The sequence below is a fragment of the Xenopus tropicalis genome, chromosome 4 (genome assembly GCF_000004195.4).
Source record: "Xenopus tropicalis strain Nigerian chromosome 4, UCB_Xtro_10.0, whole genome shotgun sequence".
Lineage (NCBI taxonomy): Eukaryota > Metazoa > Chordata > Amphibia > Anura > Pipidae > Xenopus > Xenopus tropicalis.
The window spans coordinates 21,586,700-21,602,728 of record NC_030680.2 but is presented as its reverse complement, the minus strand read 5'-3'; the positions used below and the strand labels follow the sequence as shown (position 1 = coordinate 21,602,728).

General features: G+C 42.3%; 1 protein-coding gene across 7 annotated transcripts in view; it reads right to left on the bottom strand.

Moving 5' to 3' along the window:
- Nucleotides 1–16,029, bottom strand: part of brsk2 (BR serine/threonine kinase 2) — a 69,751-nt gene that overhangs the window by 25,057 nt on the left and 28,665 nt on the right. For all 7 annotated transcript variants that reach the window (XM_004913464.2, XM_004913460.3, XM_004913462.3 and 4 more), the window contains exon 2: nucleotides 14,610–14,704. In XM_004913464.2, the coding sequence (XP_004913521.1) occupies nucleotides 14,610–14,704 (95 nt within the window). The remainder of the gene's footprint in view (nucleotides 1–14,609; nucleotides 14,705–16,029) is intronic.

Genomic DNA, 16,029 nt, shown 5'->3' with positions numbered 1-16,029 from the left:
ACATTCTTCACAATCTCCACTCTTTCACTTTTCTGGCCAAGATAAAGCTACTGTGCAGTCATGAGCTGAGAACTTGAGGCACAAAATGTGTTTTGCACATACACATTGCACAGCACAAACATTGGAAATCTTACGGGTAAAAGGTGCCAGCTGTCTTTTTATCAAAGGGTGGACAGACATCCCATAGCTGGAAAGTCCTATAATGCAAAGCTGTGAAGTTGTCCTCTGTCGAACATTAGGGACTGTCTGTTCATCATTTGATAAATGTCCCCAACATGTAGAAATCACACCTTGCTGTAACCTTCTGGGCTCCCTATTTTGTAGCAATAGTTTAGGGAAGGAGATTTCTTGTTTCAGCACAATCATCCTGTCAAGCACAAAAATGTCTTTAAAGAATGGTTTGCTGAGACTGAAATGGAAGAACATGATGAGCCTGTGCAGAGTCCTGACCTCAGCCCAAATGGACACCTGTGGGATGAACTGGAATTCCAGCTGAAATCCAGACCTAATGCCCAAAATCTGTGCCCAAGCTCATGAATGCTCTTGTGGCTGAACTGAAGTAAATCCCATTAACAATGTTCCACCACCTAGACCAGTGATCCCCAACCCCTTGGATGTTGCTCCCAGTGGCCTCAAAGTAGGTGCCCATTTTTGTATTTCTGGTAAGGAGGCAAGTTTTGGTGCATAAAAACCTAGTATAATGCCAAACAGAGCCTCCTGTAGGCTGCCAGTCAACATAGGGGCTATTAAGTAGCCAATTATAGCTCTTATTTGCACCCCCAAGAACCTTTCATCATGCTTGTGTTGCTCCCCAACACTTTTTCCAATTGAATGTGGCTCATGGGTATAAAAGGTTGGGGATCCCTGTCCTAGACGAAAGCCTCCCTAGAAGAGTAGAGGCTGTTATAGGAGCATAGAGAGGACCAACTTCATTTAAAAACCCTTGACAATGAAATGAGATACTGGATAGTCAGGTGACCGGATACATTGGCCATATAACATACCTTTGCTTTCTTAGGCGCTTACCCTCATACACATGATATAATCCCATTAGAGGGAGATCACAAAATATTTCCATTGCAATTCTATTGAAAAAAAATCTTGGCCCAAGGGACAGGTCCTTATGGGGGCACAGGCTGCCCTGCTGTAGAAACACCTAATAAAACTGTGATTTACTGACTTATATATTTTGATTTATCCTCTTACTGGAGCATAAGGGTTATTTTAATCAATACTAATTACTTGGCAGGGTTTGGGCCATGGTTCATACCACTAGCAAGGAGAAAAGTGGAGGTGGTTGTCACAACAGAAAGCAAGAGTTAAGCAAAGGTAAATTCAGCATTTAATCTGTTGTGGGATGCAGAATTCAATTACCAGCCACAATAACTACATGTATGGGGTCTGATAATTTGCGACAACCCCTAAGCTTAGCTCTCAAAAGCTAAATAAAGGCTGTAATTGGCTATTTGGAAGCCCCATGTTGGAGGCTCTGCTTGGAGTAAAACTGTCTCTCTGTGCTTCCAAAACTTGCCTCCAAGCCAGAAATATAAAACTGGTAACTACTTTGAGACAACTGGGTACAACATCAAAGTGGTTGATGAGAGCCACTGGTTGGGAATTACTGATAAACAAGCTTAAGTGCATACAAAACCCTTGGTTATGATGTCTGATATCCACAACCTAATACACACACATGTAACACACTCACTGTTGCCTTAACACTCCAGTCTACCCAAGCCTTTGTTCCCCGCTGCCAGTCCATACAATACTTGCCTGTAATTCATCAACCTCAATAAATACATGTCATCGGCTTCTTTGCTTTACAAAGGGAATTGGATTTTTAAATAATTAAGAATAGAACAGAAGACAAACCTGGTTGAAACCTTATCTCCAAAAATCCTGAAAATGCCATTGTTGTGATTTTATCTACTTGGCGACCAGATGAATCCAAGTGACACCATTCTGGGAGAGCAATGAGTTTTGGCTCAGTGTTAAGAGATCATTGCAACAAGCCAAAGTCCAAAAAAAAAGATGGTTCTTTACTTCTCTTTTTTGTAAATGAGACCTTAAATGTGTCACTTGACAAGGGGTGCCCAGTGATTTGAAGGCGGCTATATACTAAAGCTATACTACAGCTTAAAAAATAGTTCCATTTACTGGCCAAAGGCAGACCTGTCAATTTACATGGATTCTTCGTGAATCTCCTTATTTTCTACCACCCTCGTCTGGTCACTGACAGTAACAGCTTAGTTACCCTCACCCAGGGCTACAATGGGGTATGGTCTGGGTACAATGGAGAGCAGCGAAGAAATACAAAACTGCTGGGTAGGGGTCTCTGCACCTATGTAGCTTACCAGCTAAAACTCCCCATATAGTCAGAGCAAGGGTATAAGTATTGATCCACATGCCCCTTCCCCACCTGGGGGTTGGTGCCCCTAACCTTTCTTCACCAGTGCTGTGCATATCTAGGCTCCCCCCTTTACACACTACAGTTGGCCCCGCACTTTTGTCCCCCAATCCACTGTGTATTACTGCAAGATGTAAATGCAGGTAAAGAACAGTGGCTAGCAAGACTGCATGCTCATGGGGGTTAAATGTTGTTATTGGGCCCCTCTCTTTGCAAGCCCTTGAGAGTACGGCTCTGCCGCCCCTATAGTTGCTATAGAGCACCCCTAGAGAAAGTTTAAACTATATTCTGCTAAACTATCCTGTCCATCCCCAGGGCCTCTTGAGAGCCCAAGTATGTCAGGCAGTTCTTGAAGCCACTTCAGTTCTGAAGTAATGCCCCTACTCACAATTGTAGTTCATTATATTGATTGCTTTATAAGTTACTCTGTATGTCCAATGTATGAAACCCACTTATTGAACAGCGCTGCGAAAAATGTTGGCGCTTTCTAAATAAATGTTAATAATAATTATCAGCTTAAGGGTTCCAGGCTGAACATCCCTAAAACCAGAAGTGCCTTCAGAATTCCTTGACCTGTAGGAGAGTCAATGGCCACAAGCTGCGAAACCTCCATACAAAACCAGACTTGTATTTCTAAACACAATTCTATTTGTTCAGCTACAAGAGACAAATGATAAGTGTATCCCCTTGTGAAAATAAGAAAGGATATTAGAAATATAATAGTCATATCATTTACAGCAGGGGTATCTTGCATAACATACAAGGGGAAAAAAGGATGAATGCTGGTAAATGAAAGGGAATGAATCCCAAATAAACATGGTCGTTTCTTAATTATTTAATCTTTCATGATGTAGAAAATACAGAAAAATTACATTATTTTGCTAATGATTTATTCAAATCATGTGTTTTTTTGAGTTTTGAGTGTGGGTAGGCCTATGACAAATGTAAAGAATTTGAGCTTTGCCTTTGTTTTTTTTTTCATTCCAAGAATGGTGCCAAAATGCCTCAAATTGCCCCAATCACCTGCAATTACAGACAACGGTAATCCAATAAAAACACAAGGATGGGCAATTCTTGTTTTGTGTCTAGTTCAGGGAGGGAATAAACCCCATAAAGTTTCCCCTTTAGCCATTGCAGCTTTAGCAAGATAGAAGCAAATCTAGGCTGGTGTCACACAGAGCAAGATGGTTGGTCATTGTTGTCATTTTAAAGGCCAAGGAAAGGCTTTTTTTACTGGGGGTGCCAAAATGTTAAGAATCCCCCAGTACATTTTTTCCCCAGGCCCCAGGAAAAAAAGAAAAAATGGTAAGAGAAAAAAAGACTAACAGAGTGCCTCACCACCACCTTACTCTAATCCCAGGTGCCTCAAGCTTGGACATTCACAGCACAGTGACATTTTTGGAGTTTCAGTCAACACTTGTTTACAATTGGGGGTGCCCCACATATTGACATATTCAGGGTTTCTACTCATTTACAGAGCTATGTGTTTTGTTGTCCTACTAATTCCAATAGTTCGCAGCCAGGTGTTGGTACATGTGGGGGATCACAAGCCAAAGAGAAGTAGAAGGAACTACCCCCTCTAATTAGTGCGACCTGATTTTCCACTGGCCAAGCGCAACAGGACTGCAGATCAAGCCGTTGAGCTATAAGAAAACTATATATTTTGTTCTAGAAGACTCTGAATTCTCCTGTGCAGCAGATGAATTCATACAGTCCCAGTAATGAATGTTCCTCGTACTGCATAACCATTTTCTTTGATGATTTCTGCAAAGGCAGCTCTATATGAAGTCTCTGCTTCTATCCTGACATCTAAACTAAAAACAGCTGAGACCAGCTGTGCAACTGAAGTAAGACTCATCCGTAGCAATCTTTCCAATTATCTTTTCTTTCCGCACACCCTAATCCCTCTTTATGCTAAGCTCTGTCTGAGTAGACTTCATTAAGTTTTGTTTCAGATGTTGTGAAACAAAAATGTTGTGTCTGTTCCCTCACACCTAGGGCTTGGGTGCCTAGTAGGGAAGGTGAAGGAATAGGTCAGCCAACCAATCCAATGTAGCATTAAAAGTAAGGCCACTCTATGGAGTTGACCAAAAAAATAGACCATGAATTGTGTTCTAGTGAGTATTGTGTTGATGTTAGTATATAGTCTGTGTACATTTTTGCTGATGGATCTTTCTATTTGAAGTAGCTACAGCCTACAAATACAGATATTCTTCTGTTGCAAAGCTGTGAAAGATATGGTATTAGTTGGTTGCCTGGAGGGCTGCATCGCAATCCTGATAGTTTAAGTGGTATATCAGGAAGGGTCCTGGGTTGGGTGTCAGAAAGAAGAATCCTGCACAGAACCCAGTGGGATCATTCTTCTTCATCTTGAGCCCAGATTAGAGGTTATCTCTTAAAGGGGCAGGGTTGGACTGGACTGCCAGTGTACCGTGAAAAAACCTGGTGGGCCCTGGTCTTGTTGGACCTCATCGGCCTGAGCTCACTGGCAGGCTGTGCGGCGGAGTGCTAGGGGGCCAGAATTGCGTGACTGCTGGTGCCCTTTGATTGAGTTTTCTGGTGGGCCCCACCTCCCCAAGTCCAAAACTATAAAAGGAGGTGTCCACCTTTTTCAAACTGCTACCAGTCTGGTAGGAGTTTGCAAAAGGTCAACATCCCCTTCTACCAGGACTTAGTGGACACCTTCTGGGTGCTTCAACCTGCTCAGGTAGGCCTACAACCAGAACATTGTTGCCACACTCTTTGAAGCATTTGGACGTTAAAGTGTACCTTGTTGAGCTGTTAAAGTTGCTAAGTGAAGGGATTACATTTGTCAGGTTAGCAAGTTTATCCTTATCTGTGGTAGCTCTTTGCTGTATCCCTGCAGGTTGACATTAAGAAGGTAAGAATCTGTCTTTCTATTTGGAAAAGTGGGCTGATTGCTCATAGTTAGCTGTATTGCTTAGTCCTGAAGGGCTTCTGGCAGAGAGGGCAAATGTCTTCAGTCTCAGACAGCCATATATGCTAGGTAACTTTATTGCAACTCTATCATGCCCTCTTTCAAAAAAGATGCAACATGCTTCTCAGAATTCCTACTGTTTTACATACAGGTGAATTGTTCCATAGTTGGAACCTGCTCAGCTCCTGCATCGACTCAAAACCCAGTGGGTGACCTTGAATTCCATGAAAATCGGAAACTTTAAAGCCAAACGTGACTTTCTACTCAGCATATCTATTGTTTTGCATGCCCTCTGCATGAATAGGTTCTGTTAGTGTGAACAGGCACATCAAATTCTCTTTGAACTGAGCTGTGTTACATTCATCCGAATAAACTAATCACAGAGTCTTCTTTTGCAAAAATCCTTTGATAGAGCCTCTACGTCATTAGCAATTATTAGGAATAATGGATCGGAAATAAAAATGTTCTGCAACTCATTAATACCAAATCCTTCATGTTTCAGCCTAATACATTTCTATATTTTCTTTTTTTTTCTAATAATCTCCTCCTTCTGTCAGAGGATAATCTTCCATTTCCCAGACCTTTGTATATCTCTGTTAAATTGCAGCATGGCTGGTTTCTGGTAGAAGATTTTTGTATAAATGCAGACACAATAAATAAAGCTGGCCATGGGGTTGTCTTAAGTGGTAAGTACCTTTAGCCGCCACTGAAAAAAATTATCAGTGATTACTCCGACAAATTTATACTGTGTTGATGACTTGGTGTCCTGCTTTATGCCCCACCCCCAACGTTTGGGCTGCAATGGCCTGACTCCTATTTTGTATTACTGAGAATCTCCTTACTCTTCCTATGTCACTATAAGAGACCCAGGGCAACTGAGACTTAACCTAACCCTCTTCCCAAAAACAGCTCTAGCTTTCTCTCTCCTAAGCCAGCAGTTCCACAACCCATCCTTGCTCTTTTGATTATGGTTTGTAAATTCTCTCCTCCTGCTGCAATTGTGAGCCTTCTAAGGCTAATGCCCCACAGATTGATTAGTTGCCCATGACAAATCTCTGCAACCCTGGGCAACTAATCTCTCCGAAATGCCAACAAAGTGAATCCCAGAAGGCAAAGGCATATGCAATAATTTGTTTTTCCAAAGTCACAGGAAGTTTTCTCCTGCAAGCAACTTTGCGCAACTTTGTTAAATGAAGCAACATCTATAGCTTTTCACCAGGGATTCACTTTGTTGCTGGTGAAAAGGTATTTCGGGGAGATGTACTGTGGATGACTAACCTCCATGGTGCATTAGTCTTGCTGACCATCATATTTATCATGCCCTGTGTTCCTGCCATAGACAAACATGATATTTCTGCTCTTTTTTCTTATTCCCTTGTTCTCAGTCTTTTTTTGCTCTTGTTTCTCCCAGAAATCTGTTTCTGTATCATCCTATGGCCCCTAATTTATGCCTTTCATTGTATTCTACTCCCTTATTCATTGCTTTCAGGCTTATTCGGTTCCCTTATCAATAAGGTATCCTTGTTTATTTATTAGACAATAGGCTTATGACTGACAGTTGGTAACATTTACTAACAGTGGGCAAATCTGCACCTGAGCAGTTACCCATAGCAACCAATCACTGATTAGCTTTGTTTAGTCAGCTGCATGAAGACATATAAGTTAATTGGATGCCATGGGTTACTAAATTAGTGAAACAAAACCCCTCTGTACTGTGGTTTAAGACTGTCCCAATGTTACCAGTGGCAGTTATCAAATAAACATATTTCACTTGGCTATTGGGGGATAATCAGGTCCCCTTTAAGATAATGGGTGGCGTGGGCAACAAGAACAAAAGTAGTGATTAATACAGGTGGCAAACCATAAGCCCCTCACATAACTTGTATAGCAAAACCACAACCAGCTGGCAAATGTGTGTATTTATCAATATTCTATATGTTAGGGAAGTGTCAAGCCTAGCATTAAGGTGCCCATACACGGGCCGATTCTAGCTGCCGATAACCATCCCTAGACCGATTTGGCAGCTTATCGACCCGTGTATGGGCACTAACGACGGGCCTGCCCGATCGACATCTTGCCTGAAATCGGCCAGATCTCGATCGGACAGGTTTAAAAATTAGTCGGATTGGGGACTGCATCGGCTCGTTGATGTGGTCCCCGAACTGACAGACGCCTATACCCGTCGTTCTAATGCGATCGTTTAGGCCCCTGAATTAGCCCGATATTACCCACCCGTAGGTGGGGATATCAGGAGAAGATCCGCTCGCTTGGTGACCTCGCCAAGCGAGTGGATCTTAGTGTGTATGGGCACCTTCAGGATTGGTATTCCTACAAATCACATGGATGCCGCCAAAACCTCGGCATTTGGCCATACCAATGATGGAAAATCCATGTAATGTTTTAATGTTAAGGAAACACTTTTTTGCTCACATAATGATACATTTTTATCATTAAAGGGAAACTGTGTACATTAAGATTCAGATCGCTACTTTACGCAACTAAACAGGGAGCAGAAGACAACACATCAGACTCTTATCATTCTGTGTTTCTATGCAGATGGAGAAAGCGCAAAGTGTTCCACTGGCCGAAAGGCATATGTCATCCTCCTCACAAAACGAATCTAACAGCCATCAAATATTGCTTCAGACTATAACAGTTTAGAGCAGTGATCCCCGACCAGCGGCTGCTCACCGACCCCTTTGGTGTTGCTCCCAGTGGCTTTAATGTAGGTGCTTATTTTTAAATTCCTGGCCTGGAGGCGAGTTTTGGAAGCACAGAGACACAGTTTTACTCCAAGCACAGCATGGGAAAAGCCTACTCTGGGCTACCAAATAGCCAATCACAGCCCTTGTGTGGCTCACCAACACTCAGCGAACAGGCTTGCAGAGCTAATATTGCGAGACATGGGGTGGGGAGGAGTACGAAACAAATTCATTTTTACATTACAATAAAACAGACAGAAAACACGTGGGGTAAAAAGTCAGAATTTATGGTTTTAGGGTTTTCTATCAGAAAATAATGTTTTACCATTATTTATAAAGGTAAAGAGCGTTATGCTCTCCTTTTCTTAATTTGTATTTTTCATTTTCTGTGTTATTTATTTATCACATAAACGTTTACAAACATTATTTGAGAATTTTATGTCAGTTTATAGAGGAGAAAGTGACCCATTAATAAAATGTAAGCAATTTACGTCGGACTAACTCAAATTCACCCCCCCATTAATTTTCACTTTAAATCTAATGTCACATTACAATTCAGTGTTCTGTAACATGGCAAGTCTGAGACACCCCCAGTCTGATTAGCATCATTATCAGCCTGGCCTCGGGAGGGGACTATGCAGAAGGAGGGCATGATTATTTCCTAATCTTTAATTATCCACTTTCTACTGTACTGACACATCAAAGAGAAGAAAGAGAGTAATAGGAGGGGGCGGAAGAACTGAAAACTGCAGAGACAGGAAAAAGGGAGAGAGAAGGAATTGGGAGGCTGAGCGAGAGAGTGGGTAAGATGAAAGGACAGAATAGTGAGGGACCAAGTGAAGAAGGAGAGAAGTTTATAGAAGGTAAGGAAGGCAGGGTGTAGAAATGGGAGACGATGGGACATTGATTATGTGATAGTATGGGAAAGGATTGGAAACTGGGGAGGTGAAATGTGAAATGGAGGGAGACGCAGAAAGAGAACTTTTAAAAATAGAGGAAATGAATGGTGATAGAGATCAAGGAGGCCATCAAGTTCCTCTGATAAAGGGACAGATGAGAAAGGAAGAGAGTTGTGTGAGATGGATGGAAATGGAGAAACAGACTAACAACTATTGTCAGATTATTTTCAGTTTAAGGCCCCCTTGTATGTCCCACCTTTAGCTCACAACAAGGTTAGACATCTGGGAAATCATTTGGGTGTAAGTTAATCAGCTATAACAACAGGAACTAGGTTTGGGCCCCAAATCTAACCCCATTCGTCCTTCAATTTGTGGTTCTGGATGTAGCTAGAAGAACAATATTTCTTCCTAAAATTGTCTCTAACCAGCTCTCAGGCTGAGACCCACTCTAACTGCCAAGGTCCATCATCCCCACCCTGGGGGTGCCAGCTCTAAATTTGGGTACAACTGGACTAGAAGTAGAGAACAGAATGGCAAATGGAATGACAGGGTAATAGGCGAATGACTGAAAGAAATGGATGGATGCACAGACTAGAGGTAGAGAGAGATAAGAGATAGGGCAAGGGGGCCACTACCCACAGTGCAATGGGAGTGAATGGGGCTCTCCGTTCTGCTGTGGGGGGTTTTTTTTATTTCTTAGTTCTTCTTTTTTAAGAGTTAAGATTTACTGCAAGATCTTAATTTACATCCGAAACCACTTTAGTATTTTGTGCCAGTTTCACTTGATTGCATAGGGCTAATGTAGCATTCCAAGAAACTCATTACTAGATTAAAAAAAAAAACTCTGCCTGCAGTGGCTCATTACAGAAGGCATGTTTACAGCCAGATTCCAGGGTGCCTAACTAAAGACAGACACTGGCAGCCGCTTTTGTTCCACAGGGCATGGCTTCCTCGCTTAAAAAACGCACCAACCGTGTGAAACGCACTGAATGAAATCCATACATAACCACTCACTCCTGCTCCGGGCCTGGTTGAAATAACACAGAAGCAAATAATCCTCACACGGCTCCAGAAATAGATGGCGACCAGTCTGATATTTTTGGTGCTGGGAAACACAGCACAACACAGAGAAGTAATACAGTTGGTTCCACTCATTTCTAGGAAAGTCAATTTCTGTGCCACTGTCCTGCAACACAGCGGTGTCCCCAATGGGCAGAGGAGGGTCCCATTCCAATTCTAGTGGTCTTAAACCACCAGCACTCCATCCATGTAAATCATATTGCATCCCTTTTCCACTGGGGTTTTAGCCATCCACCCTTTTGGCTAATTAAAATTGCCTTCAGCTCAGATGCTTAGAGATATTTAAGGCCCTTCCAGGCCCAATGGCCACTCTCGCAGTCAAAGATCGATGTCGTTATCCAACTGGAATTTTTCATCCTAATAGAATCGGATGTCAATCTGTTTAGAAAGACTCATTGAGCATTGACCCCACATGTAGTGGTAGACAATCAATTTGAATGCAAGCTACCAAACCGACTAACTATGACACACCATGTCTTCATTAGCCTCCTGTTATAACACACAAACTCCACAATGAATAGACGGCATGGCCATGCAGATAGGAATGGCCATCAAGGGTATCGCTAGAGCTAAAGGATCTGGTAATGGCAGAGAGCAGGTACTGGAGAGACAGACATGTTGACTCCTTCACTGTGTAGGCCAGAATTTGCTAAAATTAATATAACAAAAGTAATTTTCCCAATAACTATTAACTAAAAAAAACTTTTACATTAAAAAAAACTATTAAATTAAAAAAAAAAAGTCATATTTTTGTTCTTTGCATCTGGCACCCTAAGGATATAGTGCCAGAAGAATCAAGGTACTGTGAGTAAGTACTCCTGATAGCACTGTGCACCTTGCCTTTACCTGTAGTACAAGGGCTCCATGGATGGGCCCTAAAGGTGGCCATACACGGTCCCATAAAAGCTGCCAGCTTTGTACCGCCAGACAGGTCTGGCTGAAAAATGGCCAGATATTAATCAATCAAACAGGTTTAAAAATACTGTGGAGAAGTGCATCAGTGCGTTGATGTGATCTACGTCCAGCAGATCTCAGTAGATCCCATTGATTGTTGGCCCAAGACTAAAGTTGGGTCCCTTAGACCGATTCAGCAGCTAATCGGCCCGTGTATGGGCACTACCGACAGGCCTGCCCAACAGATATCTGGCCTGAAATTGGGCAGATCTCGATAGGGCAGGATAAAAAATCTAGTCGGATTACAACGAGCCGATGCGGTCCCCGGACCGACTTTTCCTATACCCATTGTTATAATTAGCCCGGAAACTCCCGATATCCCCACTTACGGGTCGCCAAGTGAGCGGATCAGCCCTTGTATGGGGACCTTAAGGATCATCCAATTTGGCTAAATAGGGCCCAGATTCGCTCATTTGGTACAAATGGATCTGGTTAAGTAGGTTAAGTGCCCCTTAGTGCTCCAGCGCTTGCTTATACCAGAATTAAATGAGCCCTTTTTTACTTTGTTGTCCAGTAACGTCTATTGCAGGGGACTGAAAATGTTGTCTAGCTACACTACCCTTATTACACATATTATTCTCAATTGCAAATACCAGGTTATCAGCCTGGACAAGAATTTCTGCTAAGAGCTAATCCTATCCAGTCATAGAATCTGAAGTGCCTGTTTGAGCTTGCACTGTTGGCTTCATGTCAAATGTAGATGAAACATTCATCATTTTCTGCCAGACGCACAGAGTTCTAGCGGGCAGAGTCAGGTGGGGACAAAGGTGTAAGCAAGTTGGATACAGGGCAAACGGAGGTTGGGGGAGGCTACAGAGGAGGCATGATTGATGAAGGCATGGCAACAGGGGCACTGTGAGGAGACATGGGGGGGGCAGAAGAAGCAAACAATGACGTGACATGCACGATAGGGCCCCAGGCAGAGGCAGCCTTAAAGAATATACACATAACAGAGAAGCCTAAGAAGCAGAAAGAGCAAAACCCTGGCTTAGAAATCAGCTTTATGCCCAATGACCCCCGAGGTTCATAAAAACTCACCATGTATTAATACTAAGACCCATCCTATAAAAAAAAAAAACTATAATAACACAGCTTCACATTTCATCCAATTGCTTAGGCACTTTACTACTTATCAGTATTGGATTTGGATGTTATCTATATTATTCTGAATGTGAGTATAGTGGGGTTCATTTATCAACAACTGGGCAGTAAGCCATGGTACCCAATCATATGTTTGCTTTTGTTGTTCTACCTTACACTTACTGAAAAACTGATCTTTGATTGGTTGCTATGAGTTACCACCCAAGTAAATGTTGATAAATGAACCCTAAATGTTTCTTATCCCAGCTGAACTTGACAAACACAATGGTAGTTATGAACACAGACAACATCCACCATCTAGTGAACAATAGCAACCAATTAATAGTTCAAAATGAACAGCCCTGCACAGTTAAAACAATAATACTAAAGTTAATGTCTGATTGGTTGCAATAGTTCTAGACCAAGGAAAATGGAGTCCATGTTACTGAATAACCCTCTAGTGGCTTCTATACAGTCCAACATTGCAGGGTAGGCCTCTGCTTTATTCTCTACATTATGCCATAGTAAATGCAGTCTGACCCTCTAAATCCTAAACCTTTGAATTACTAGGAGCCCTGGCGGATGCTTACTCCAGGGTTCTCTTAGGTCCCCAACCTTTTTAATCTGTGAGCCACATTCAAAATTGGAAAGCAACACAAATATGCAAAAAGTTCCTAGAGGTGCCAATTATAGGCTTTGATTGGTTATTGGTAGCCTCTATATGGACTGACAGCCTACAGGAGGCTCTGTTTGGAAGTGAACATGGTTTTTATGCAACTAAAGCTTGACTTTATGCCAGGAATTCAAAAATAAGGACCCGCTTTGAGGCCCCTGGGAGCAACATCCAATGGTTGGTGAGCAACATGTTGCCCCCGAGCCACTGGTTGGGGAATCACTGCGTTATGTTAATGCTTTGGCTTGTGTACATGTGCAGGCTAAAGGGGAACACTGGAGCTTGCCTCAAGTTGAAATGAGCATGTATACAGTAGGTGCAAGTACATTGGCATAATCAGTAAACCAAGACGTAGGCTGCATGCCTTGTTCTATGTAGGTTAAACATGTATCAGAATCCAAACAGTATTAACTTAAAATATGACCGCTCAGCCAATGGTTTTGTATGCCAGAAGCAGATCTGTAAGCCTGGCCTTGTCTAATAAACTAGGTTTGGTTCCAACATCATCAATACTACCTGGCCTTACTGCTATGTAAAACAGAACAATACAATACTATAAATCCCAGTGCCTTTCTCACAGACATTGACAAAGCAGCAGCACCATAAAACATAAACAGTGCAGAGCTATGGATAAAGTTACTGCTGATTCAACTGGACCACCTAAACGGCAGAGTTCCACACGTATCACACAATGCAGTTTTTATCAGAATATACAAGACACCAGCAGAAATAAAATCATTACTGCAAGTTAAAAAATTCAGCTAGGATATGAGGTTTTTTTTTAGATAAACTACATGTTGCTTCCATGAGAAAAAGCCATTAAAATGAATAAATGATGACAGAACCCAAAAACCCTTCTCTTGTAAATGTAGGTATTATATTTCCTGTTCCATGATTGTCATGCCTCTAGCATACTTCCAAAATACTGCCTTGGTCTAGTAACCAATAGTGATATTTATCCCTGCCATACAACTGCCCCCCCCCCCCTTTAGCCTCATGTAACCTATGCTTGGGGCTCATCCATGAATGTACCATGTAAGAGTAAAAGCCGGAGTCAGTGACATTTCAAGAGAAGTCGTACCATTTAGGGACATAGATAGTCAGAAATAAAAACATCAGGGCTACAGACACAGTCTCCATGGCAGTTCCTATAAATCTCGGTATGTTTATAGTACCATCAGTTAGGAAAGAAAGGAGAGGGATCCCATTGGGGGAATATTTACAAGAATTAGTGATATTGAACTACTTGGTTGCTAGTATATTTCTAGGAGTTGCAGTTCTACAACAGCTAGAATGCTGCACCAATGTATAAATGGAAAATATCAAGTTGCTGCTACACAGCATAATTCATATTTCTGTTTACATATTTTTATCAACTGATGCTTTAGGCCCAACCCTAAACCAGTAAACAAACAAAGCTACACTTTTTTTTGGCACGGAAGGGGTTAATAACAAGACACCTGCTTCTGTTCAGCCTTTCGCACCATCCCAGTCTCTTTCACGCTTTCCACCATCTGCTCCCCACCCCGGCACCAACAAACCCCAACTGATACAAGGGACATCTGCTGCTCAGCCCCACCCTAGGCACCAACACAAAGCCAGCCTGCCACCATCACCTCTTGCCTTTTGTAGCAGCCCGATTCATTCAGAGCCTACTGTATGCCTATAACCCTACTGCCAGTCATGCCATATTGCACATCCCTTATGTGTGCCTAAGCAACACCACCAACTATAATAAGGAACAGTGGCTTGTACATGCGAAAAGGGTGTCTCCATTCCCATAATGCCCTTAAAGGCTCCCTATTTCCTTAATAAATACTGTACATGTATTATTTGAATGAAAGGCTGCATTAAGAATTTCCATGGAGTTAATTACCTTCATTAGCACAGACTCGCTGAGTTTCTCTCGATTGACGATTTTGATGGCAACCTTCTGACACGTGACACAATGAATCCCTAGTTTTACGAGACCTGTAAGGGGGGGGGGGGAAGAGAAAATGATTAATAAACTTTTAGAAAAGAACAAAAACGATGAATTGGCAGAAGCACCTCTTAAAGGGCGAGGGAACACATGGAACCGCAACAATACTCAGAGGTCAATCCCAATTAAATTTAATGGGAATCATGGCTCATATGGCACACACAAGTGATAATCGGCCTGAAAAGCACCAGTTGAAGCCAATTCACAGAGTGCTGTCACGAAAAAAAGCCAAGGGATACAACTGGTGTCCCAATAGCCGTAGGACTGAAGCATCTACATTAATTATTCTGATGGCACTAATCAAGAGTTTAATGTCAACAGTCAAAAATGCCAGTCATGGGTTATATAAATGGATACCTCTATGTGCCAGGGTGTATATCCCGGAATATACACCCGGAATCATTCATTACAAAATCCAATTATAGCTAGCAGCCACAATAATATAGTTCCAGCCACGCAAACAGAAATCTTGGGGTCCCATATAACTACAAGGTGGGCATACATTATAATACCTGACAAACACATAAGCCATAAAGGGATGGCCTGACTGTTTGGCCTCTGGACGAACAAATGGTTCATATTGGGAGCCTAGTAAGAGCTGTTGGGATAGAACAACATCCATGAGTCAATGCTGATTTTCAAACCTCGGGCAGGCCAATAGGCTGTCCCCATACAAGGGGCAAGGAGAGTGTTGAGAGACCCATGCCCTAGGGTCCCTAGGCTCCATACAGGCCAGGAATGGGAATCAAAAGAGGCTCTGGCATTTCAGGTACAAAGATGCTTGAAAAGCCCCCCATCAGCCCAATAAATAGTGACTGTCTATGGCATCTTACAGCAGCCCCTCTGGCATTTGCCAGAATCCACAGATTGCCAGCTTCATACAGCAATCTTGGCCAAATGAGGGTGGATCTGCCATTACATGTAGAAGGCTACAGCTTAACAACCCTTAATACAAACAGGGGGTGCATCTGGGGTGTTATACATGGCAACCAATCAGATGTTTGATTTCATTGTTCTACTTGCAGCTGGCTGAAAAAAAACTAATCACTGATTGGTTGCTATGGGTTACTGCCAATGTACAGATTTGCCCTCTGTTTATAAATGAGCCTGACACTGTGAGCAGAAATCTGCAAATAGATCACTCCCTCTCAGAAATTGTCCTTTTTAATTTAAAAACAGCCTGAGGTTTTACAGATCCCTTAAAGCCAACTAAACCAGACTCCCCCTTTACCCATGTCGTGCTAAACCCATAGGTTAATAAGCAATGGCTATAAGGTGATTCATAAAAATGGAAGCTTTTTATGGGAAGCCCCTG